The sequence below is a fragment of the Brachycentrus maculatus genome, unplaced genomic scaffold, assembly GCF_059751285.1.
Source record: "Brachycentrus maculatus isolate JH-2025_06_01 unplaced genomic scaffold, ASM5975128v1 h1tg000089l, whole genome shotgun sequence".
In the NCBI taxonomy this organism is placed as follows: domain Eukaryota; kingdom Metazoa; phylum Arthropoda; class Insecta; order Trichoptera; family Brachycentridae; genus Brachycentrus; species Brachycentrus maculatus.
In genome coordinates, this window is record NW_028280843.1 from 2,399,813 (window position 1) to 2,423,391 (window position 23,579).

Consider the following 23,579-nt stretch of genomic DNA (forward strand, 5'->3'; position numbering starts at 1 on the left):
ATGATGTTGGTTTCAAATTTTGATTTCACAAATTTTTACAGGTAGGTAAAGAAAAGTTTAATTTATTTTTACAGGTATAGAAAATTTCCATAGAAAAGGACGAAATAGGAAAACGAACAATAGTGATAGTGTGATCTCACAGGTTTGTTGATGTATAATCTAATTAGTACACAATGGACTTCTGCAGAAAATTTAAAAAAATGTATTTTTTCTGGTGGAGAAACAATAAATTATAAAAATAATTAACAAGTGAGTGAAAATAAAAAATTTAATAATAAAAAGAATGAATTTCCTTCGAATAATCCACCACTAAAAACAGAATCAACCTTCGTGGTGCAATATTTAGCGTGTTCAGCTACCGTGCTGGAGGTCCCGGGTTCGATTTCCCCAGGGGGTGGGGGAAAGTAAATATTAGTGATTTTTCACTATAATATTTAATTTATCATTACCCTGGACTGGTTCCTGATGTGAAGTGATGTGAGTGGTCACCTTGTCTTCATCTATTAAGGATCAAGATAACACAGTATCAATACGATGCAGTGCCCTATGCACCATTGGGTGCTGATAAGGGTTAGAAGAAGAAGACCCGAATTGTTGAGACCATCTGTAATGATATATCTATGGTTTCAGTATACAAATAATCGTTGGTCTATGGTTGTGTACTAAATTTGGTTGACGGTTTCGACGGTTTCCCTTTAAAAATTCTTTCCCTGAATTAAGTTTTTTCTGTATAAAAATATCAAATATAATAAATACTTTTCAAAACGCAGATTAATATTGTGTCAAGTTAATTACAATAACAATTGTGAAAGTTAAAGTGCATGGTTGTTTCAGTTCCATCAATTTTTTGCTTATCAAACATTAAAAACTTAACCCTTTTTATGCCACTCTTTAATCGAGTCGTTAAAATATTGTTCTTTCCTAAAATCTTAGAAATAATAATTTTTTAAAAATATAGTAAAAAGTAAGGAAATAGTTTAATTTTTTTTGAAGAATGGCACGCTCAGGTGACGAGATGATTGACATGCAGGATAAGTCGAAAGAACACGAAGGAGGGGAAGGTTCACTGAGTTGGCCCAAGGAGCACGTTGAGAAGTTGCTGTCTCGCATGAAACACCACATTCCGTCTTCTGATAACTTGCATTATCGGTCCAGGGCTCAGCGCTTGCCGTGGGACTTGGTGAGCAATTCTATTTTCTATAAGGCTGGTCGCATTTATCCCGAATGTTTTGCTAGTCCTTGTTGAGCCCAACTGTTTATTTAGGTACCTTTAGGGCGATTGTCCACTACCCGGAATTTGACCGTCCAGCAGTCCGGTTTTGAAAAATGAAAGCGACTACAACAGTTTAGCGTGATCGAATTTACTCGCAACGTGATCATGCATCGATCGAGCACACCGATCTGAAGAAAGAAAGACAAAAGCACAAGCCTATCATTTTGTTTATCATGCTAACTGAAGTGCGGGACAGTAAAATTCCGTGTAGTGCACAAACGCCCTTAGGATGCAGCCAGAATTCAGTGTCAGCATTCCAATTTCAGAATTTACTCGCAACATGTTGCACCAATCAAGAGGACCGAACGCTAACTGACGTGCCGGACGGTGAAATTCCGTGTAATTCCGTGTAGTGGACAAACGCCCTAAGGGCGCTTGTCCACTACCCGGAATTTTACCGTCTGGCATTCCGGTTTTGAAAAATGAAACCGACTACGACAGTTTAGCACGATCAAATTTACGCGCACCGTGATCATGCATCAATCGAGCACACCGATCCGAAGAAAGAAAGACAAAAGCACAAGCCAATCATTTTGTTTATCATGCTAACTGAAGTGCGGGACGGTAAAATTCCATGTAGTCCACAAACGCCTTTAGGATGCAGCCAGAATTCAGTGCCAGCATTCCAAATCTTAATTTAGCTTATATGAAATATATCAAATCCCTGGAATTAACCCTAATTAAAATTGAAATTTTCTAATTTTAATTTGTTCCACACTTTACGTGACTTTAATCCTGTCATGTAAACAACTGTTAAATAAATAAATAATATACCATTACACTCAATATAGATAACTTTCAACATTTTATGTGTATTGTTTGCAATTCAATTTGTTTTAAGTTATGGTAGTTATAATTAAAACACTTAAAATGTCAGGGATTTTAATTAATTCTTCATGAAATACACATTTTTATTTAATTATTAATTCTACATGAAATACACATTAGTTATTCATGGTATTCAAGTCAATAAAATGGTATTCAAGTTACCCATTAAATTAGGGTAACATTGAATACCATTGTAAAGCCTAATAAAAATGGAATAAATGCCTTTTTGTTCATTATTTTCTTTCTATAGTAAGATAGTGCATAATTTAAGTCACTTTAATGTATCTAGTACACCCCACCAGTTACATATACGGAAGATTAAAATTACCAAATAAAATATTTTGCTTCTGTTCAATATAACCTGAGAGTGGAAAGCTATTCGAATAGATTGCGTGACTGTGTATTAATATTTTTCACAGATTGCTTTCGATAACTATTCAGACGAGGAATGTCTCCAAATGTGGAAACTTGTGCTACAGAGGCTGCGCGGCTTCCGCTTATTACATGAAGTATTAAGTGATGCGGAGGTTTGGCTTAGTCATCCGTGGACAGACTTTTATGGAGCCAAAGCTAAGGTTATATATTACTTCACTATTTAGACATTGCAATATTTAAATTGAATACATTAACTGCAAATTTCTTGTACATTCAAATTTTTTTTTTCTAATATTTAGGTTAAAATGATGGTGGCAGAAGTATTATTATTATTTTTAATGGTAGTGTCATTTTCTTTTAAGCACCGCATTTATAACTTCTTTGAAAAAAGGATGACAAAATAAAATGCGCACTAAGGTTAATATTTAAAATAATTTAATGTTACAGTATCCTCTCTGGGTGTGTTTTTCCACAATAATACCGCTCTTCCTACCACATACATATCCTCCTACCCTTCTACTGGTCCATAAGATATAGTGTAATGTTTGATTCTGCCTGCAATCTCAATATAGATACTCCAAAAATAGATAAAATTAATCCATTTTAATGAATTTACAGAATCGCCACCCGGATAGACCGAAAAGGCCACTTTCTTCGTATCTGTTGTTCTATCAGGACCATGTAAAAGCTCTCCACGAGAATATGCCTAAGATGCCCATGGTAATTTAAGTACTTTGTTGGATTTTTTATCATCACTATAGATTGAATATTCTCCAAGAAAATATCATATTTACATCCAATTGATTTTTTTAACTGTGTAATTTTTCAGATAGAAATGGCTAAAATGATAAGTGAAATGTACAGAAATCTAAAGCCAAAGAAGAAAGCAAAATACATGAAAAGGGCAGAATTGGCCAAGCAAGAATACCAAAGAAATTTGGAGATATTTCTGTAAGTGAATGAGTTCAACACTTAGTCATGCAATAAACGAATTATTATAACTATCAATATACAGGTTAATATGTTAATGTCATAATTTTTTACTGTTCCTTTTTCAGAGCAGAGCATCCTTCTGAAATGAAAAATAGTGAAAAAAAATCAAAAATCATAAACCCTAAAAAGAACACGGCTTTCAATCTCTACATGGAAGATCAAATTCATACAAATCCCGATTATCAAGAAAGGCCCTTTAAAGAATTGTTATCTTTATTCCGTCAACAATGGGAAGACCTTCCAGAATCTGAGAAAATACCTTGGCTTCAGTGGGCAGAGTACAAACAGAAAGAAATGGATGTAAGCATTTGATATGTAATTGTGTTGTTATATAAATTAGGTATTTTTGTTTATATCAGGGCCCTTAATATTTTTTTGGTAACATTTACTTCTTGACAAAACAAATCTACAGCCGTTGGCTACCAAAATCCGATATTAATTTTTGCACTTTGTGTAAAATATCATATAAAGTGTAAAAAATTACAGATGTTTATAAATAATAAATTAAAACACTTAATAAATAAATTATAATGTGATAACAAAAAATACTTAATTTTAATCAGGTTGGTAAATACATGATAATATGCACACACATCAGTAACAAAATGAAGAAAAAAAATATTTATACAAAACCAAAATTATAAAATAATTATTTTTTTGAACACTGTTTTAAATGCGCAGGAAGACATGCCCCATAAACACCCTATTTGCACTGAGTACAGATAGTGCGTGAACGTTTCTTCGGTCCACCGTTCAAAAAAACTACGTATCACACATATTCTTTCCTTTCGACCTGGTAATTTTTATATAAATATCTTGATAGTTCAAACAAATATTTATATTGCATAGGTACCTAAATATGTATACCGGTGATTCACTTTCGAGTAGTGTTTACTCATTTTGGCATTTTATTGATTGATGTGAACTATTTTTTTAATTTAGTAAAAAAGCAAGCAAGATAAAAATTTATTTTAATATAATTTTTTAGGAACTTACAGATTCTATTGACACAAAATCTGTTTTAACAAAAAAGGAAAAACAGATGGTTGACCGGGCGAATGGGAAGCCAGACAAACCTCCATCAAATATTTACACATTATTTGCCAGAACGTTGCTCAGGTCCACTGAGCTAGCCGACTTCCCACCAAAGGTACATATTTTACTTACTTAAAATTCAAATTTCATGGTCCGAATTCTTAAATATTATTTAAAATATAAAATAACAACTATTTAGTTTTTTTCCACATAAATTTTATTTGACCAGCGACCGGGTTTCGTCGTTTATGACGGTTATGACAAAACTCGGTCTCTGGTCAAATAAAATTTATGTGCAAAAAATATAAAGTTGTTATTTTATTCTATGGTAAATGATTTGTTTGTTGAATAAGTCAGTAGGTATTTTTTTTTATTTAAGTTTTACTTAGTAAATACTACTATTTCTGAAAATCTAATGTGACATGTCGCTCACTCCTTTCAAGAACGTCATAAATCAAAAATTGTCAATTTTCAGTTGTGCATGTTTTCGGAATGCTCAGAAAATTTACTATATCTCAGTAAAAGAGGCATATTTTTAACTTAATACTTACCCGCTACAGGCCAAAAAACGTGTTTTTGCATTTTGAAGAAAAGGTATTGTTTAATTATTTTTTTAAATAAACTTAATATTTTTCAAATGGAGAAAAAACCTTCAGGTTTTAACAAAAAATATCTGTTGCACTGTCAAAAGTTCAATAAGTGGCTTGATATTTATTTTTAATGCATTGTATTATATATTTAAACTTTAAAAACGTTCTCCTGAAAAATCAAGTTTTTTGATTTATGACGTTCTTGAAAGGAGTGAGCGATGTGTTTTGATGCATTTCGCATCATTTTCAAACACTGTTATACGTAACATATTATGTTTGAAAAAAAAAGTGCTATCCCCATGTGCTTAAAATTTGTGTAAAGGCAACCCGTTTTATTATGACTAGTGAAATTTCCAATGACGATAAATATAAATAATAATTCTAGCACTTTCTCTATGTGTTTGTTCAGTAAAAAAAAAACATTTTTTGGCAGCTAATGGGCAAAAAATTTCTATTCATTTACCCTTTTAAAATTACTTACAAATATTTGATGAAAACATATCACTTTACTTCTTGTAAATGTTGAAAAATTGCAATAATTGCATAATAACAGTTGTGACTTGTGGCGTGACAGGTATGTTTTTCATTATATTGTAGAAAAAATCCAGCAAGCAGGTGATTCATACTAATTTCATGTATATTTTATTGCCAGGAACGAATGAAGGAACTATCCCTTAGGTGGAAGGCGGCTTCTTCCGAGGAACGGAAATATTTCGAAGACCTGTTAAAAGAAGAAAAAGAAGAATATGCACTAAAGCTAAGAAATTATTTGAAAAACCATCCAGAGCTGGTTGACCGGTATATTTTTATCATTGATTTTAAAACGATCAACGTATTTTACAAATTGAACTGGTGTATAATGGCTCTTTATTTTCCAGGCACATGGAAAGTGAGAAAGGAAAGAAACGTAAATCAAAAAAGGAAGCGGAAGTTAAAGACGGATATTTGTCTGATTATAACCAATCAGAGTATGCTTTGTAAGTTTATTTTTATTTTTGTCATAACTTTTTGCCCTTGAATAAATTGTGTGCGTACATGTTCTTTTTTAAATAACGCCCTATAATAATACATATATTATTATTATATGAAGACGTATAATATATGTATTAAATGTTAATCAAACAGTTAAATCCAACACTGATTTTTTGAGTCTACTAAGTTCAACACAAAAATTTCAATGTAAAAAATCTATGTTTCATTTAACATTTAATACATAAATTAAAATGTAGTTCTACAAATTAAACTCGAAATCTATAAATACATAAAATATAGTTAATGTATTTTGCTACTATGCTAAAGGTCCCAGGTTCGATAACTTAGGGAGGTAATAAAAGTTATTCTTTACTCTAATATTTATTTAATATCACTCTGGACTGGTACCTGAGGCACAGGACTGCTGCGCGATTATGCAGATGCGTCCACATTACCACCCCCGTCGCATTATTATTTCTGGGATATTATGTATTAATCATCATCCTATCTTGTTTTTCATGCAATGTTTTCAGTTATTCATCTCTCTAGTGGACAAATTAACAAAATGATGAAGAAATTACAGCATCGATGTTAGAAGATTAAGAAATGAATAACTCTACAGTTAATGTAATGAAATATTATTATTTTTAATTAATGTTTTACTTAGTAAATACCACTATTACCAGAAATAGTGGTATTTACTAAGTAAAACATTAATTAAAAATGGATAGATTTTACCACAAAGTGACTGCCGAATCAATTAATGAAATATTATTAATTTAACCAAATAGTTTTTATATGTCGATCCCTTCCAAGTATACAAGCCACAAAATGCAATCCTATAGAAGGATTTAAATATATTTTGTCAGGAAAATTTGTACTGCTTTGTCGTGTTTTAGTCCCAATAATAAATGAAATTAATTACAAAATATTTTATTATAGGGAACTAAAAATATAGAGAAATTTTTTAAAACCCCGTGAGTTCTCAATGAGGGCAGGTCAATTCAATTCCTTTGAGTGGTTATTATATGTGTTAAGTGTAATTATTTTGTTTTATTTTAGTGGCGACAAAGCTTACCCGGAACACAAATCAAATGGTTTATCGAGTCTAAAAGACAAAAGTAAAAAAAATAATGAAAAGTCTTCCAATGTCAAAGTGAGCTTCCCGGAAACAAAGTAACAAAAAAATCTTTAATAAAATAAATAATGTCTTACTTGTTGCATATAACACAATGATTATATAACTTTTACAGAAATGCTAGTAAACAGCCCGGAAAAAGCAACGTTAAAAAACAAGAAAAACCAGAACCTTCAGCAAGTATTGGAAAAGGAATAATTTCCAAGAAAAAGTTCAATCTTAACAATAGTGAAGATGAAGAGTGTTTCAAGTAAGTGGTGAGCTCAATAGCACATCTTGATGATTTAAACAAAATATTCAAGTTATAATGTATTACATAATAATATGTATGTATGTGGTCCGATTCCCAAGGGATCATAATAAATACAAGTCATTTTTACTAATATTTATTTAATATCACCCTGGACTGGTTCAGTTCAAAATGACGTACAGAAGAGGTTCATTTTATTTATTAAATATCTGTTATTAATATATCTTTAGTTTTTATACATCATATTATATTTACATCTGTGATATATATACAAAATATTTTTTAGCCCCAATGATACAAAATTGACAGCTAAGAAAAGAAGATATAGTGAGCATGACATTCATGAAAGTGATACATCTCCAAAGTAAGTTTAACATATTTCATAATCTTGAATACAATTTACGCATTCTGCAGTGAAATTATACCGATGGGTGACGGTTAAAAAAACCTCAACACCCTCTGCATGATTACAAATTGATCTGGCTGTATTTCCCGCAACTCATTATGCCAGGAAACACTCAAAATGGCCCCTGAATCGCTGCAGAAAAATGTTTAAAGCAAATATGTAATTGTGGTTAATTATAGATTTTTTTTTGTATTTCAATTGTAGAAAGAGAAGGACATCTATAAACATAACTGAAGATAATCATAAATTAGCAACATCCAATTCTGTAACAGTTTTTGAGGGAGAACCGAAACACCCACCTGAGTAAGTTGTCCTTAACGCACCCAAATCACCTTAAACAAATGTTTTATCAAAGGAAACATGTAATTGTTAAATGACGAACTACAGTGCTACCTAGAATTGATTTTTAAGAATGTGTTTTTTTATGCATGATAAATGGGCAGTATGGGAAAAATAGAAAAAAAGCAAATCAAATTTATCAAAATCTAATAAGAGTAGGACTAAATTTCCTTTATTAAATTTGTAATCAATGATCAAGTCATTAATTATATTACATTAACACCCCACCAATGTGGATTACTACATATACTGCCCCATCTGGGTGCTGATAAAGGTCAAAGAAGATGAATGAAAAATGGATAGGAAATAAAACGTTTATGGTTTATGTAAAATGAAATTGGCCACATTAAGCACTGATTCAAATCATAAATTTATTTAAATACAACTACAATCTTAATGTATATATGCAGATTAATTTTGATTTTTTTTTATAGATTACCCATAAAACTTTTTGCAAAAGCAATGAAAAAACGAAAAATCAAATATTCCTCAGAAGACCAGCTAAATGAGGCTTGGGAAAATTTATCCAGCAAAGAAAGAAAAACTTACAAGAAGGCAATGAAAGAGGCTAAAGAAAAATATGATTCAGATTTAGAAACCTTTATCGCTTCCCTTTCAAAAAAAGATCGCAAGAGATACTTAAAAATGAAAGAAAATGTTTTATGAATTTAGAATATGTAATATGTTACCAGGTCAATGTTAAAGTAAAGAATATCCAATGAATATGTTGAAATCTTGAGGTTTGTTGTTTTGAATTGGTATGGTATAAATGATTTATATTCTTACTAAACTAGCTTGTACTTACCTATGATAATATGATGAATTGTCATACAAATGAGATTTTCGATATTTCTGTTCATATTGAAAATATCTATAAAATATTTAAATTGATGACCAATGCTATCCGAAGTTCTCTAAAGGGCTGGTAGAGACTAACACAGTAAAATATCTCCAGGTGCCTCATATTATACATGCATGGTGACAACTACTAAGTGCTTCAGCTGATTCTCAGGAACAATATGGAAGGAAGACGCTGCATTAGCAAAATTTCACTCAAGAGCTTTAAAATCATGATTAATCATATACCTGCTGTATTCAATTTGTCACGAGAATGCAGAACTATGCTACAATGCTATGAGGCAATTCAACTTTTGAAAGTGAGTTCTCTCAATCATTTAGTAATACATATTTTTTTTAAATATTTAGATTTATATACTTTGGATAGTAGAGTGGGCCGTTGATGTATGAAAAAAAATATTTTTTTAGATATCAAAGACAAATGGGTCTAAAAAGTTGCATTTTGAATTGAACATAACGTAAAAAATATTTTAAAAAATATTCCATACTACTTTTGGCCCTAAACCAGAGCTCAAAGTTTTCGGAAAAGCTATTTTTTTGCGCTTTACCAGCTGTCATTTCGTATTTTAGAAATGTAGGCAGTTTAATTAAATCTTAAGATATGTAATACACCTTCCTTGATTAGCACATAAGTTGCACTTTTTATTGTAATAAATCGGTAGAGTTATTTTAGTTAGCAATTGTTTCCATCAGTATAACCGGCGCGCGGCGCTCAAAGGGATAGGTTGCGCTCTCCGTGTTTTTTCTTAGATCCCGGTACTTTTAAAATGTGTTAGAATTTTAATTGTGATTAAGTATAAGTTAAAGATTATCTTTACAAACCATTAAAATTATTTTAATTATATTATGTTAATTAAAAACAACAAATCAACCAAGATTGATATTTTTACATTTTGATATTTTTCAGCGAAATTCTCAATTCCCACAAAATATTAAATTTCACTTTTATGGCTTACGAAAAAAATTATATATTATTAAAAGAAAAGTCAGTCCGCAAGAAATATTTTTTTTGAAATTTAGAAATTGGCTTTATATTTATTTTTCAAATCATAAAAATGAAGGAATTCAAAGATTTTTCTAAATAAAGCAGAGTTCGAAAATAAAAGTAATTTTTATGATTCACACTGTTTCTTACTATCGAATGATGGTATTTTAGTCCTGTACATTATTTTCGTTCATATAACACCATCTTTTGCTTTCTGGCCAGTTACTGTTATCGAGGCTTCTGTCACCATTTTTACGCAGCGTTCCAATAGGCCTACATGTGACAAGGGATGGAGGATAAAGTAAAAACTGATCTTCGATTTATTAAAATCATCTCTTAAAAGCTGTCCGATATTTTAATTAAGATTGGTGGTTGTGCAACTTATGATTTAGCCCTAATAATTATTTCTGTGTAGTTGGTAGCTTGAAAATTGAGCTTCGGTAACTTAAATAACCTTAAGGTTAGCATCTGTCTTCTTCCGAGTTTCGATGATTCTTCTCAAATTTAGGTCCCGATATGGCTTCTGGTATCCGTTAGCAATATTGAAAATGAGTTTATAGGATGAACAAAAAAGCATTCCTTTGAATGACAGGATCTTTTTTGATTTTAAATCATCCCCAAAGTTCCGGATAAACTTATTATTTCAATTACATAATTTGCACTATCCTATGGTTTTCTTATTACAATTAATCACACTGAAGCGTAAACTTTGACAATTATTTTTATATTTTAAAATAAATAGTTGTCAGTTATTGAGAGTGAAAAATGTTCAATAGTAATAGATTGACACATATGGTCCCAGCTTAAAGTATGTCGTAGGTTTACAGGTACAGTAAAAAATCTATAATAGATAATCATTCACAAAACCTAAAGCTTTTCCAGTCGGATTAGAATTTCCCCAAAGACCAGATGTGGAACCATCATGGGTAAATAAATGTCAAAACGGTAATTCATTAGAATTGAGGTAATTGACAAATAAACCACTGTAATGGTATATTCTATATTTATTATATATGCCGAATGGCTCCATTTTCCAGCCCGTATTAAAGACAATCCCATCGCAGCTTAGGCATTGAATATTTTCAAGCTCCAAACTGGTGCTCAAAAAATCATTGACGATTGAATCTGAAATATATTTGCCAGTGCCAAATATTGGTGTAGTATGGCTTGTAGTCTTTTAGAACAACAAAAGTCAAAGTTGCAGCCAAAAAAACTAAACTAAACTAAACACACACTTGTTATAGCAGGAAGTTGCAAAGTTTTCCTCTTGGACGATGAGAGTTCAGGGAATAATTTTAAGCTCACTGATTCTGTAGTTTCCTGTAAATATTTCTTCTTTTTTCATTTAGACAAAGGTGTTGTAACCTTGTTTTGATAATCAATAATTTTTCGATTTGTTTTTGAAGTTCGGCTGTTTTTTCGATGAATTTTTTAAGATTGTTTTTAGTCAATAGTGCCTATCATCATTTTTCTATCATTTCTACAATGTGACCTGATGGTGCGGCAAATATGGGACAATCTACCTCACTACGTCTATGTTAGTAGCGGGTTTAGCTTATTTCTTGAATATTTTCGGCAGATATTTTGTAGCTTATTTTATAAAACTTTATAAAATAAAACTAGAACTTAGTTTTTAACCACATCCATTATTGGTACTTTTCTCCAACTGGTTTCGGCAAAAACCTTGTTGTCTTCTGGAATATACATGTTCATGTCTATCCCTGAAGATAACAAAGTTCTTTTTGAAACCGGTTCGAGAAAAATTCCAAAAATAAAAGAGGCCAAAAACCAAAATCTAGTATTATTTTATATAGGGTTTAGATGAACTCATTTCGGTTTAAATTTACATAATAATGTATTTAAAATAACTTTAATCGTTTGTTAAGATAATTTTCAACCTTAATTATAAAATATAATAAAATCTAACTCGTTTTCAAAGTACAGGGATCTAAGGAAAATTACGAACAGCGCAACCGATACCTTAGAGCGCCGCGCGCCGGCCGAATACTGATGGATATAATGACTTACTAAAACAACGCTACCTATTTATAACAACGTAAAGTGCAACTTTTGCCTTTATGTGCTTTTTAAGTAAGGTATATTACATATCGTAACATTTAATTAGACTGTCTTTATTCCTTAATTACGAAATTACAGCTGGTAAAGCGCAAAAAAATGGCTTTTCCGAAAACTTTGAGCTCTGGTTGAGGGCCAAAAGTAGTATCGAATATTTTTTTGAATATTTTTCTCGTTATGTTCAATCCAAAATGCAACTTTTTAGACCGCTTTCACTGCTGAATTCGCAAAAAAAACGTCATCGGCCCACCCTATTGGATAGGTATGTATTTATTTAAGTTACGAACTTTCCGCACAATAAAATCAAAATACAATACATGAATGAAAATGAAATTAACTTGTACATGACTTAGGATAGTTATGCATTCAGTCGAAGAATTTGCTACTGTTAGTATATCCCAATGCACTACTATATATCCCGATATTGACTTTTCAACTGTATGACAAAGTAACACGTTTGAAAAAAAAAATACTTGTTTGTGTGTATATATTTTATTTTTAACGTTTCAAAAGTTTTATGATATCGCATTTAATCAAGAAACTTCTCCTCTTTTTCTTGTAAAGTCACTTGAATAAATTATAATGTTAGAAAAAACATTGTAGATTTGACCATTAAGCAATTGGTTGTATATTTGATTTTTTTATTACTAGTTTTGTACTGTTTGTTTTGATTTTTGTTCTATGGTTATTCTTTCATACAGTTCATATATTATTTGAATTAATTTAATAATAAGGCCTTCTTTGTAACTGATGTAACAAATGCCACGGAGTAAAACCAATATCTACCCAACAATTTACTTTTCGTGATTTTAAATTTTTGTATTTAAATAGTGGAACCAAAAGTCATTTAAATGACATATCAAATTTTTGAATATTTTAATTGGAATATTTGAAATACTAAGACCAATGTTATTTTAAAACTGTTAAATGCTTTTTCATATAAAGAAATTCAAAACAATATTTACAGAGGTCGGCACTCAAATTGTCACTAATTAAAAATGCTGTAATTTTGTCAGTTTTGATTCATCACGTAGCAGACATGCAACTGTAACAGTTTGAATTGTTTTACCGTGGAACTTATGTATACTAAAAATATGTGTGTGATTTTATTAGTTTGTATGATATTAATTCAATTACATGTTGGTAAAGATTATTAATTAATTGATAAGTTGTACATAATATATTTCGTAATCGTCTTTTCTCTACTTGTTTTTTGGTCAAGATTTACACTTCATTGATGTTATATTCATTGAATATAACCATATATCATCACCATAATTTTTTGTCTATTTTTTTGGATAATTGAATTCTTATTTACCATTACATATAAGGCTGGTTGTCGCTGTATACAGATTTTTAGGTTTCAAAAGTAAAAACATTGATTCACTATAACATAACTGTGTTATTTTCTGTGGATAATCAAATTAAGAGGTTTGTTAAGGTGGGGACTGCCCGGAGCATTTCGTCGTAACGTTGCTCACGGCGAGCGCTCCAACTATGGATGCAGCGCTTGGCTCGCTGTAGTGACTATACAAATGCTCGCATCGTATAGTCGCAATGCTTACGACGAAATGACTCTGGTCAGTCCCCAGCATTGGAAGTAGTAATTGATAAAAAATTATTATTACCAGATTTGAACAAACAAATCTAATATGTAGTCCAGTCTCTTACGCACATCTGTTGAATGTGATGAAATACAATTAGTATGTATTTTTATTTTCGATATTCGTATATATTTTTATGAAAATTTTATCTTACTCATAAATTGACTTATAATTTATGACATTGAAGAACTCTAAAAAGCGACACTTAAGTAAAATAAAAATTATTTGTATAATTTTACTTCTGGACATGTTTTTGAAACATTGGTATTTTATGACTTAAGGTTGGATTTCTATGCAGCATTTGACAGAATACATTGTCACAATGAAACTTTTAACTTATTGCACTTAGCTGCATTACTGGACTGCGGTGACTGGCAATAGTGGGCGATCTGCTTTGAGAACACATAGATATATGTAGTTGGTATAATTATTGCGTCTTGCATTTGGCTCATTAAGCAAATTACGAAAACATAATGTACTATGTGCGCCAGCTAAAGTAAATTCAAATTTAAGTTTTATGTTTTAAGAGAATGTATTGATAGATATGTAGTAATAAATCACTGAAATGAAAAATAATAATCCTATTAACATGAAGTACAAAATAAATTTATTTTAATACGAACTTACTATTATTCTAGTGTATATTGAAATTTGTTACACATTCGTATTGTTTTATAGCCATTTTTACCATGTTTATTTTTATTAAATCATAATCCTGAAAAAATTGAATTTTAATTACTGACACTCTTGTTTCAAAATTTTTTCCCCTACGTAACAAGTGAACATTCAGCCCATGACATATCTCTAATAATCTATTGAAGATTATCCGTAAAATGCAGGCTGGCTCCTCGGTATCTGCCTAATATGTATGCCAGCCATTTTCCTAATTTTTTCACTTAATATTTGGTAAGTATTTAAAAAAGGTTGAATACATGAATAAATTTTTATTTATTATTTTTCAGAGTACCGACACCCGATATATCGGATTTTGGTAGCTAAATGGTTATTGAACATAATAAGTATTAAGTCCATAAATTATGATGTTTATAAATTCTTACTTATCTTCGGAAATTATTTTATTAAATATTTCTGTGAGTTTGTATGTATTTTCAGCACGCTGGGTACAGAATGGTGGTAGTTGAATAGGTTTTTGTTTTGAATGGGTGAAAGTAAGATACAGTGGGTGAGGATTTGATTAATCTGTTTTTTTTGTATGGTTTTTTGATACATAGCCAATTTTTTGGCTATGTATCAAAATTTCAAAAGCAGAATCATTGCAAGATGGAATAAATATGCGTAATATCTTGATCCTACTAAAGAAAAATTAACAGTTTTTTAATTAAAAAAAATAAAGAAATCAGTAATCTCTCTCCAGTCAATAAATTTTATTGAGATAAGCAAGATTTTACATATTACAAATTATAAAATACATTTTTTTTAAATGTTAAAACTTTTTTCATGTTCTTATTCTTTAGATGTGGAAATAGTACAAGCAAAAAGTTTGAAAAGTAGCTTGTAACATTTTGACCCTTTATGATGATTAATGGCTCAACACATTTTTGACGAGGGTAGTGTTGAACTCTTTTACTTTCAACCGATTGCTTTATATGATACTGAAGAAATAGCAATGCGAATAACTTAATTAATGCTACCTCCCGTTACCATATTTCTATATTTACATGGTGATGGTTGGTTCCCATGATTGTATTTCAACATTCTCGTTATGATTATTGATTCCCAATATTATATTTAAACATTTTCATTGTAATGTTTTCCGTTAATGTATTTGTACATTCTTTTTGTGATGATTGATTCCGAACATTATATTTAACCATTTTCATTGTAATGTTTTCCGTTAATGTATTTGTACATTCTTTTTGTGATGATTGATTCCGAACATTATATTTAAACATTTTCATTGTAATGTTTTCCGTTAATGTATTTGTACATTCTTTTTGTGATGATTGAATCTTAACATTATATTTAAACATTTTCATTATAATGTTCTCCGTTAATATATTTGTACATTCTTTTTGTGATGATTGATTTCAACATTCCCTTTGTAATGGTTGGTTTCCATTAATGTGTTTCAATATTCTTCTTGTAATGGTCGGTCCCCGTTATTTTATTTAAATATTCTCTTGCAACTTCATGAGTGTCGGTTACTTGCTCATCCATTATTTTGTCACTTTTCTGTGAAGTAAACATTACATATTTTTTAAATGCGGGCGCATTTGGCGGTTATGAATATGGTCCATGATAAATCATGAACTTGTAGCTTTTATTTTGAAACACCTCAATTTGTGAGCACAATTCAAAGATGAAGAATTATAAATAAAACTAGAACCAAAATATATCTTGAAGAACTTAAAAATCATAACTGCATACTTCCATCGAAGCAAGCTTTATTTACCTTTAGTATTAATATATTTTATATGTTGCTCAAAACAACTTGTCTGCTTCCATTGTATCTCAGGCTACAAAAGCTAAATGGTTGGACCGCCCTCAGTATTAATAAAAGCACAACACACAAACACATATTTAGTTTGTGACACACACATTCAGCTTAAGCTAATATGAAGAAAAAAAATTACAGAAAAATTAAATTAATCTAATACTTACAAATCTCTCAGAAAGTTTTTTATCTGAATATTGTTTATGTTCCTCTGTATGCATTCTTTTCTGATGAGAACTGCAGTTTCCAGATGAAATAAATGTCCTAGGACAAAATTTGCAAGTATATCGGGCTTCACCGGTATGCTGTGGTATATGAGTCTAGAAATATTATTAATATATTTTATAAGTAAAGAGCTACTAATTTAATTATATTTAATTATATAACCTTATATTTTTTACTTACCAACACCATCACACAGCAGTTTAAAAAAATCTAATTTTTCAGAACTACATTCTGTTGAATAACTATATGCAAACAGTAATGATGGGTAAAATTGAACAAACTGTTATAAGTACTTTTATAAGTAAAGTTATAAGTACTTTACCTGGAGGCAACTTTTCAATTTGAAGGATTTTCCACAGTAAGAACAGATATATGGTTTTTCATTTGTGTGGCGGATTCTTTTGTGTCGATTTAAAAGGGAAGTTGCATGAGTTGTAAATGAGCAATCTGAACAGCTTAATGTTTTTCCTAAATGTCGCTTCTCATGATTCTTTAGAGAATAAGCATGTTTGAATCTAGGGAAGTAAAAAAAAGCATTAAAAATCCATTGTAAAACCTACGTCGACTATATAACTAATTGAATCCAAACCTCGAGGTGAAGTGTGCAGACTTCAACACTTCATATGGCATATAATATTAAACAAGGAACTTTTATTTATTTCACACCAAAGGTTCCGTTTATTTAAACTATTTTACAAATGCAATTTAGGCATTACTATATAAGATGAGCATTCATAAGCAAATAAATGAAGAAATACATATTTTTAAAAATTGTGCAGTAAAGATAAGCTTTTTAATGACAGTATTTTACCAGGAAATCATGTAAATCTGCACGCCAACCAACTGTATTTTTAGATGTACGAAAGCTGAAGATTTATGAGGAATTATTCCCGGAGATTCAATCTTGATTATCTCTAGAACTAATCTATGAATAATCACTTTTTAACTTCTGTTTCGGAGAAAAGTGAAAGACAATATTTGGGTTTGTCTTCTTAATATAATAGTTTTCGGGCGTCTTCTAGTATGTAAAATAATCTTGCATACAATTCATGAAGGTCTCTGATAAATAAATAAAAACTTACTCAACTCGACCATAGATGGTACCGAGAACTCACATGTGAAATAAGGTGTCAGTTAAATGATATATACAACTTTCGAAATTTGAGTATTATGGTTGTCTTTCATGGGTAGAATGGTGAATGTTACACATGTACAAAGTGATCACTTAAACCAGATTATGACAGACACGCCCTGTAAATACCCAGACCTATGTTGAGATGTCAATGTAAAAGTTAAAGACCCTGCTTTACAATTTAGATTTGGGGAAATTTGATTCTAAAGGTGGAGACTGATCGGAGCATTTCATCATAACATAACGTCATAACATCGCTCACGGCGAGCATCACCAATCATCCGAAACTATGCATGGAGCGCTCGGCTCAGTGTACTGACTGCCTGAATGCTCGCATTGTAACAAGTTACGTTACGACGAAATGCTCCAGTCAGTCTCCACCTTAAACGTAATAACGAATATATACAAGGAATACTTACATCCGACTACAATGTTTACATCGAACCTTATTGTTTTCCATTGAATCGTGTGAGAGCATGTGTCTTCTTAATTCTGATTTAGTTTGAAAAGATTTCCCACATACTGAACACAGAAAACACAATGCCGTTTGGTGGACTTTCATATGGGTTGTTAACATGCATTTTAATTTGAACCTAAAATGTTTTTATTTTACACTATAAACTATTTTTCATCTCAGTTTTATACTTGCAAATATTTATAATATTTTCAACTAAATATGCCTACTGTTAAAGAATTAGGAAACAAGTTGTGGTAGTCTGGGGCATCAAACCACAGTCCGTGACCATGCCACGGAAGCCCTTTACTATTTTCATACTAAGTAGTTAATTTATGTTACTTTGAAAATTATTTTTCATACATAAATGCAACAATGTTAAGAATACAACTTACTCTTTACCGCAATCACTGCAACTGTACATTCTTATTTCACTGGCAGGAATATGAAAATTTATCTTGTGATTACTTAAGCTGTTTTTACTACTAAAACTGAAAACATTAAAACATGATAGTTAATACACATTTTAAGAATAAAGTTGTTCCCCAGTTTTGCATGTCTGAACGGCAGAAAACTACTCCTCGGCTAATGAGTCCTGGTTGACGTGAATCGAATAAAAAGAAAGTATCCAAAAAATTAAAAGGTGCTGTTAGATCGCACTGACAACCAACAAAAAAATTGCCTTTTTAATAAAGACACTTATCTTATTTTGATTAATAATAGATTACCGATTATTCCAAATTTTTATTTCATCTATTGATTTTTTGAATGTTGATGAGTCAATCAATTTTTAACAATTCAATAATTATTGATTTTCATTGAAAAAAGGGAATCAAAGTGTAATCCAGTACCATAACAAAAGCATTCAATTTATCCTTTTTCATTAAGTCCCTTAACGGATCACTAGCTCTCACTTATATTCCAAATACATATTTTGGTTTTCCAGGCGTCCGTTTGGACCATATTAAGAAGAATATTATTTATCTAACCTACATTATATACTTTTTATACATTATATTGTTAATATTATATTTAGGCAATAAGTATACTAAGTAGCAAATACTTAATGATGAGGATTTCTCTTATTAGACTCGAAAATTTCTTTACGTATATAATGTAGGTTAGATAAATAATGTTCTTCTTAATATGCTCCAAACAGACGCCTGTAAAACCAAAATATATATTTGAAATATAATTGACAGCTAGTGAACCGTTAAGTGACTAAATAAAAAAGCATAAATTGAATGCTTTTGTTATGGTACTGGATTACACTTTGCTTCCCTTTTTTCAGTGAAAATCAATAATTATTGAATAATTGAAAATTTCTTGACTCATCAACATTTAAAAAATTAATAATTGAATTAAAAATTTGGAATAATCAGTAGTACGTCATGGAACTATGTTGGTTTTCTAATAAAAATTTAATTACAAAACTATTTTAGATTAGTTATATTCCATTAATTTTTATGTTAAAAAGTAGCTATTCGTACTAACCACGACACTACGCAAATAATCTTTTCAAATAAGAACTATTAATGTAATTACCTTTTATCACATTGATCACAAGTAAATTTGTATAATTTTTCATAATTTAAGTGATTTTCCATGTGAAGCTTAAGTACATAAGGGCGTGAAACTTCCTTTTTACATATTGGGCATCTGTAAAATAATTATCAATAGGATGATTGACATTATACAAAAAGGAATCATTTCACAGTGAAAACAGATGTAGTTTATTTTCCCCGACAATGTGGGGTCCATATTGTAAGAAGCCTTATCCCACATTGTAAGATACTAATTTGAATGTACATATTAGTAAATCATTGATTATTTTGTTTTAATTATCTGAAACAAAAGTTTAAACCACATATTTTAAAAGTGGTAAATTATAAAATGTATTGATGCTACAGGATGATGATGATATCAGAGGTGATTCAAATGCATTGTGCTTCATTTACAAAACTAGACAAACATACAAAACCAGCATCTGTAACATGTTTAAGATCTGATACAAGTGAAAATATCATTTTGCCAGTGTTTATAACACAAAAACATTTACAGCTATAAAAACATTTTTTGATTCTTTATTTATATGTGTTTATTTATTAAAATAAATTATTATTTTTAAAAATAAAGTAACAAAAAATATTATAATAGCTGAATATGTTTTTATGTATATGTATTGAATCACCTCTGATATCATCATCATCCTGTAGCATCAATCATGCGCCATTTTATAATTTACAACTTTTAAAATCAAAGGTTGAATCTTTTGTTCCATATGTTTTTAACAAAATAATTTAAAATTCAATTTCAAAACCTATTCTGATATCATCATCATGCTGTAGCATCAATCATGCGCCATTTTATAATTTACAACTTAATTTCAAACATATTACATTTTGTATGCAGGTACATATAATTACTTACTGGAATGCAGATGGTTGTAGATGCTTAGCCATATGTAAATAAATTGCCCTATGATGAGAAAAACGAATATTGCAACAAGTCAGGAATCCTTTGGTATTATGGACTTGGTAGAAGTGCTTCATTAACTAAAACATACATACATACATTTAGATAAAATATCATTTTATACGATAAGTCAAAAAGGTCAATTGCAAGATAAAAATAGTTAAGAAAAATAAACATTTATATCAATATATAATTAAGGAAAAAAAAAAAAGTTTCTATGTTTGCGGCATAATTAAGAACCCTAAAGTTAAATGTTTTGGCTCTAATACGAAATTATAATGAAGTTCAGGCATTTTGGCCACCGCTTTTTCTGTTAGTTAATATTTTAATAGCAGAGAAAAGAATATAATTACTAAATGTATTGATGGGATTTGTCCGACTGCATGGGCATTAGAATTTTAGATAAAAAAGAGTAAATATAACTAATAAACAAAGATAGTTTAAAGACCATACCGTTAAATAACTACAGAATACAGGATGATCGGCACACAATGGGCACTGCATAGAGTAGAAATCATCTATTAGAGCATTTAATTGAGATCCCTTCAGAATCATTTTTCCATTTCTTATCAACTCTATTGGAGCGGGAGGATTTTGACTTTCAACTGCTTCTTTTGACTTTTTCTGCTTTTTGAACTTTTCTCTTTGGTTTTGAGTATCAACATTTAAATCAGGATTGATGCATGAAAATATTTCATCAGCATCCTCACAGCTTGGTCCCCAAAGATCGATGGGTTCACACACTTCTACCTTTATTTCTTTATCATCAATGATCTCAGCTTTGGTTAGAATCAGTTGTTCATTTTCCAAACTTGTATTCTGTGTATGTTCAGTATTTATTTTTAAATTATAATGATCCACCTAATAAGAAAATTTCAAGAAGTGTTTTTATAATTTTGTTAATATAAACATATATTTTGAATATGCTTGAGTCAATAAAACAAACATGTATTTGCTGCGGTATTTATTAACCAGTTAGTATTAACCAGGTAACTAATTTATATTCTGAGAACAATAACTGGTAACTTAGAAAAGAGCAGTATAAAGTACAAGTAAAACAACACTATACAGTTTTTGAAATACTCATTGAATTATAGAAAAATATTATTATAAAACTTTATCTTCCCCCATTTTTAATTGTAGGTACACTTATAGAAAAGGTAAAAAAAAAACTTAAGACTACTCTCGGCCAATGAGTTACATCCTTTGCTTCATGGGCGGGACAAAGATGGCTGTTATAATTCACCCCTGGGTACAAAGGTGAACATTCTATATAGGCAGAAAAGCAGTGCCTACCCTGGATTACTCGCTTTCCATATAGAAACATGACCAGTGCCTACTATGCCTTATCCTTACCCAACCCTACTTTTAGTGATACGAAATACACAAAAAACATATTTTAGTTGACAGATCTCCATTTGTCTCTCCTAATGGCCAATGAACCCGAACATTCCTAGAGGAATACCAAAGAATGTAATATTATAATATCCTTGATAATAAATAATAATTCATACTTAATTTTTGAGCTGTTACTTATATTATAAACGATGAATCTGTTTTGACAATAACCTGATTTTCAGCTTCTTTGCTATCAATCGGGTCACTTTTAATTAAATTTCTTTGTGATAAGCTTATTTGTGTATTTTTAACTTGCTCAAAGAAACTGTAGAAATCCATGACTCGGTTCATACATTCACTGCATATTGATGTCAGCAAATCATTCTCATTTACCTGAAATTTATACAAATGAAATAATTTTATATATATATATATATATATATATATATATATATATATATATATATATATATATATATATATATATATATATATATATATATATGCATATAAATATAGAATTTAAAAAGTTGGTTCCAAGTGTAAATAAAAATAGCTCGAGATTTTACCCAAAAGGAAAATAATTTATTAATTTTCATTTGAAGATTATTTTTGTAAGAATCGTCAAAAATATCTACAAGAAATTCTGAAGTTTGAGAACACAATCTACAAAATGACATCTTGTTTTAAAAATACTTTCTATTTGATGATCATATTATGATTATTTTATTTCAATATTTTGGCTATATTCTGATTTTGACACTTTACTCAAAACTTCAAATTCCATAATGCACCATAGACTATACATATTTTTATACATTAGTGTCACTTTTCTACGCAAGCAGGTACTTGTGTATTTATACGTGTAAAATTGCGTAGACTACAGGGTACTTTCCAATAAATACATCCTTGAAAAAAAAATTCACTTAGTGAACTAGGTAGGTAATGTGTATAAAAAAAATCTTAAATATTCTCAAATACTCTATAACGGGTGTAATATTGAATAAAAATCATAACCTCTAATCAATACCTCGGTTAACCTTTTTTTATCGAATCCCATAAATAATTTAAACAAATAAGCGCAGGCGTATAATTGGGCAGCAAATGTAAATCAAGGATGACTTTTATTTTCATTATTATAAAAACTGATTTTTATTTTCATTCCTTACATCTCTAGTTATAGTAACAGACCGATTCCTTTTTTGGAATTACCGAATGTCCTACCGACTATAAAATATAGCTACGGCTTATAAATACACAAGTTAGTATTTGTATATATACAACACCGCTTATCATGTTGCTACTTAGTATCAAATTATAAAGTCTTTGTCTATGTGAGCGGTTTAACTCATTATGTTCAAAGTTACTTTAATTTTATTTAATTCTGTGAAAAATTCTAGGAAAAAATAAGATTTGATTCCGCCCCACTACTTTTGTAGTTAACTCCCCTATAACGTTGAGATAGGTACCACATTATCGGAGCTAACATTTTAGATAGAGGGTAAATGTTTTCAAATTGTATTATAATTTTTAGTGACTCATTTCAGTTATTACTAATTGTTAAATTGTAAAAATACAATTTAAATCATTAATTCCTCATAATATTCCCTGCGACAACTCGTTACTTATCTCAACGTTATAGGGGGGTTTACTGTATATACAAATACAACTACTCCGTAGTAGACACAGGTATGATCAATGTTGCCATTATAATAAAATATAGACAATAGATTCATTATCTGAAATAAATAATTTATTTATAATTTATTATTGCACTA

The 23,579-nt window shown here is 30.0% G+C and overlaps 2 protein-coding genes across 6 annotated transcripts; one reads left to right on the top strand and one right to left on the bottom strand.

The window, feature by feature from the left end:
- Positions 1–628: 628 nt before the first annotated feature.
- Positions 629–14,440, top strand: LOC148310731 (nucleolar transcription factor 1-B-like). Of its 3 annotated transcripts, none has more exons than XR_015837367.1 (14): positions 629–1,180; positions 2,521–2,676; positions 3,095–3,196; positions 3,306–3,427; positions 3,535–3,769; positions 4,458–4,619; positions 5,747–5,892; positions 5,973–6,071; positions 7,129–7,242; positions 7,320–7,454; positions 7,741–7,818; positions 8,065–8,163; positions 8,634–8,939; positions 9,155–14,440. XR_015837367.1 is itself a non-coding variant. In XM_088257960.1 (13 exons), the coding sequence occupies exons 1-13, from the start codon at positions 995–997 to the stop codon at positions 8,863–8,865; spliced, it is 1,866 nt and encodes a 621-aa protein (XP_088114086.1). In that variant the 5' UTR covers positions 629–994; the 3' UTR covers positions 8,866–14,440. The 3 variants fall into 3 exon arrangements, 1 of the variants encoding a protein (XP_088114086.1); XR_015837368.1 differs by having other exon boundaries at positions 8,634–9,356; positions 14,004–14,436; XM_088257960.1 differs by having other exon boundaries at positions 8,634–14,440.
- Positions 14,441–15,083: 643 nt separating this feature from the next.
- LOC148310732 (transcription factor grauzone-like) lies at positions 15,084–22,593 on the bottom strand. 3 transcript variants are annotated; one of them, XM_088257962.1, is made up of 10 exons: positions 22,498–22,593; positions 22,033–22,194; positions 20,917–21,324; positions 20,419–20,543; positions 19,534–19,647; positions 18,384–18,479; positions 17,954–18,127; positions 16,725–16,917; positions 16,345–16,497; positions 15,084–15,915 (listed from the first exon to the last, which is right to left on the bottom strand). In XM_088257962.1, exons 2-10 carry the CDS (start codon positions 22,150–22,152, stop codon positions 15,802–15,804), a joined length of 1,497 nt encoding a protein of 498 aa, XP_088114088.1. In that variant the 5' UTR covers positions 22,153–22,194; positions 22,498–22,593; the 3' UTR covers positions 15,084–15,801. The 3 variants fall into 3 exon arrangements, with proteins under 3 accessions (XP_088114088.1, XP_088114087.1, XP_088114090.1); XM_088257961.1 differs by having other exon boundaries at positions 22,371–22,593; XM_088257964.1 differs by lacking the exon at positions 17,954–18,127 and having other exon boundaries at positions 15,087–15,915; positions 22,371–22,593.
- Positions 22,594–23,579: the final 986 nt, after the last annotated feature.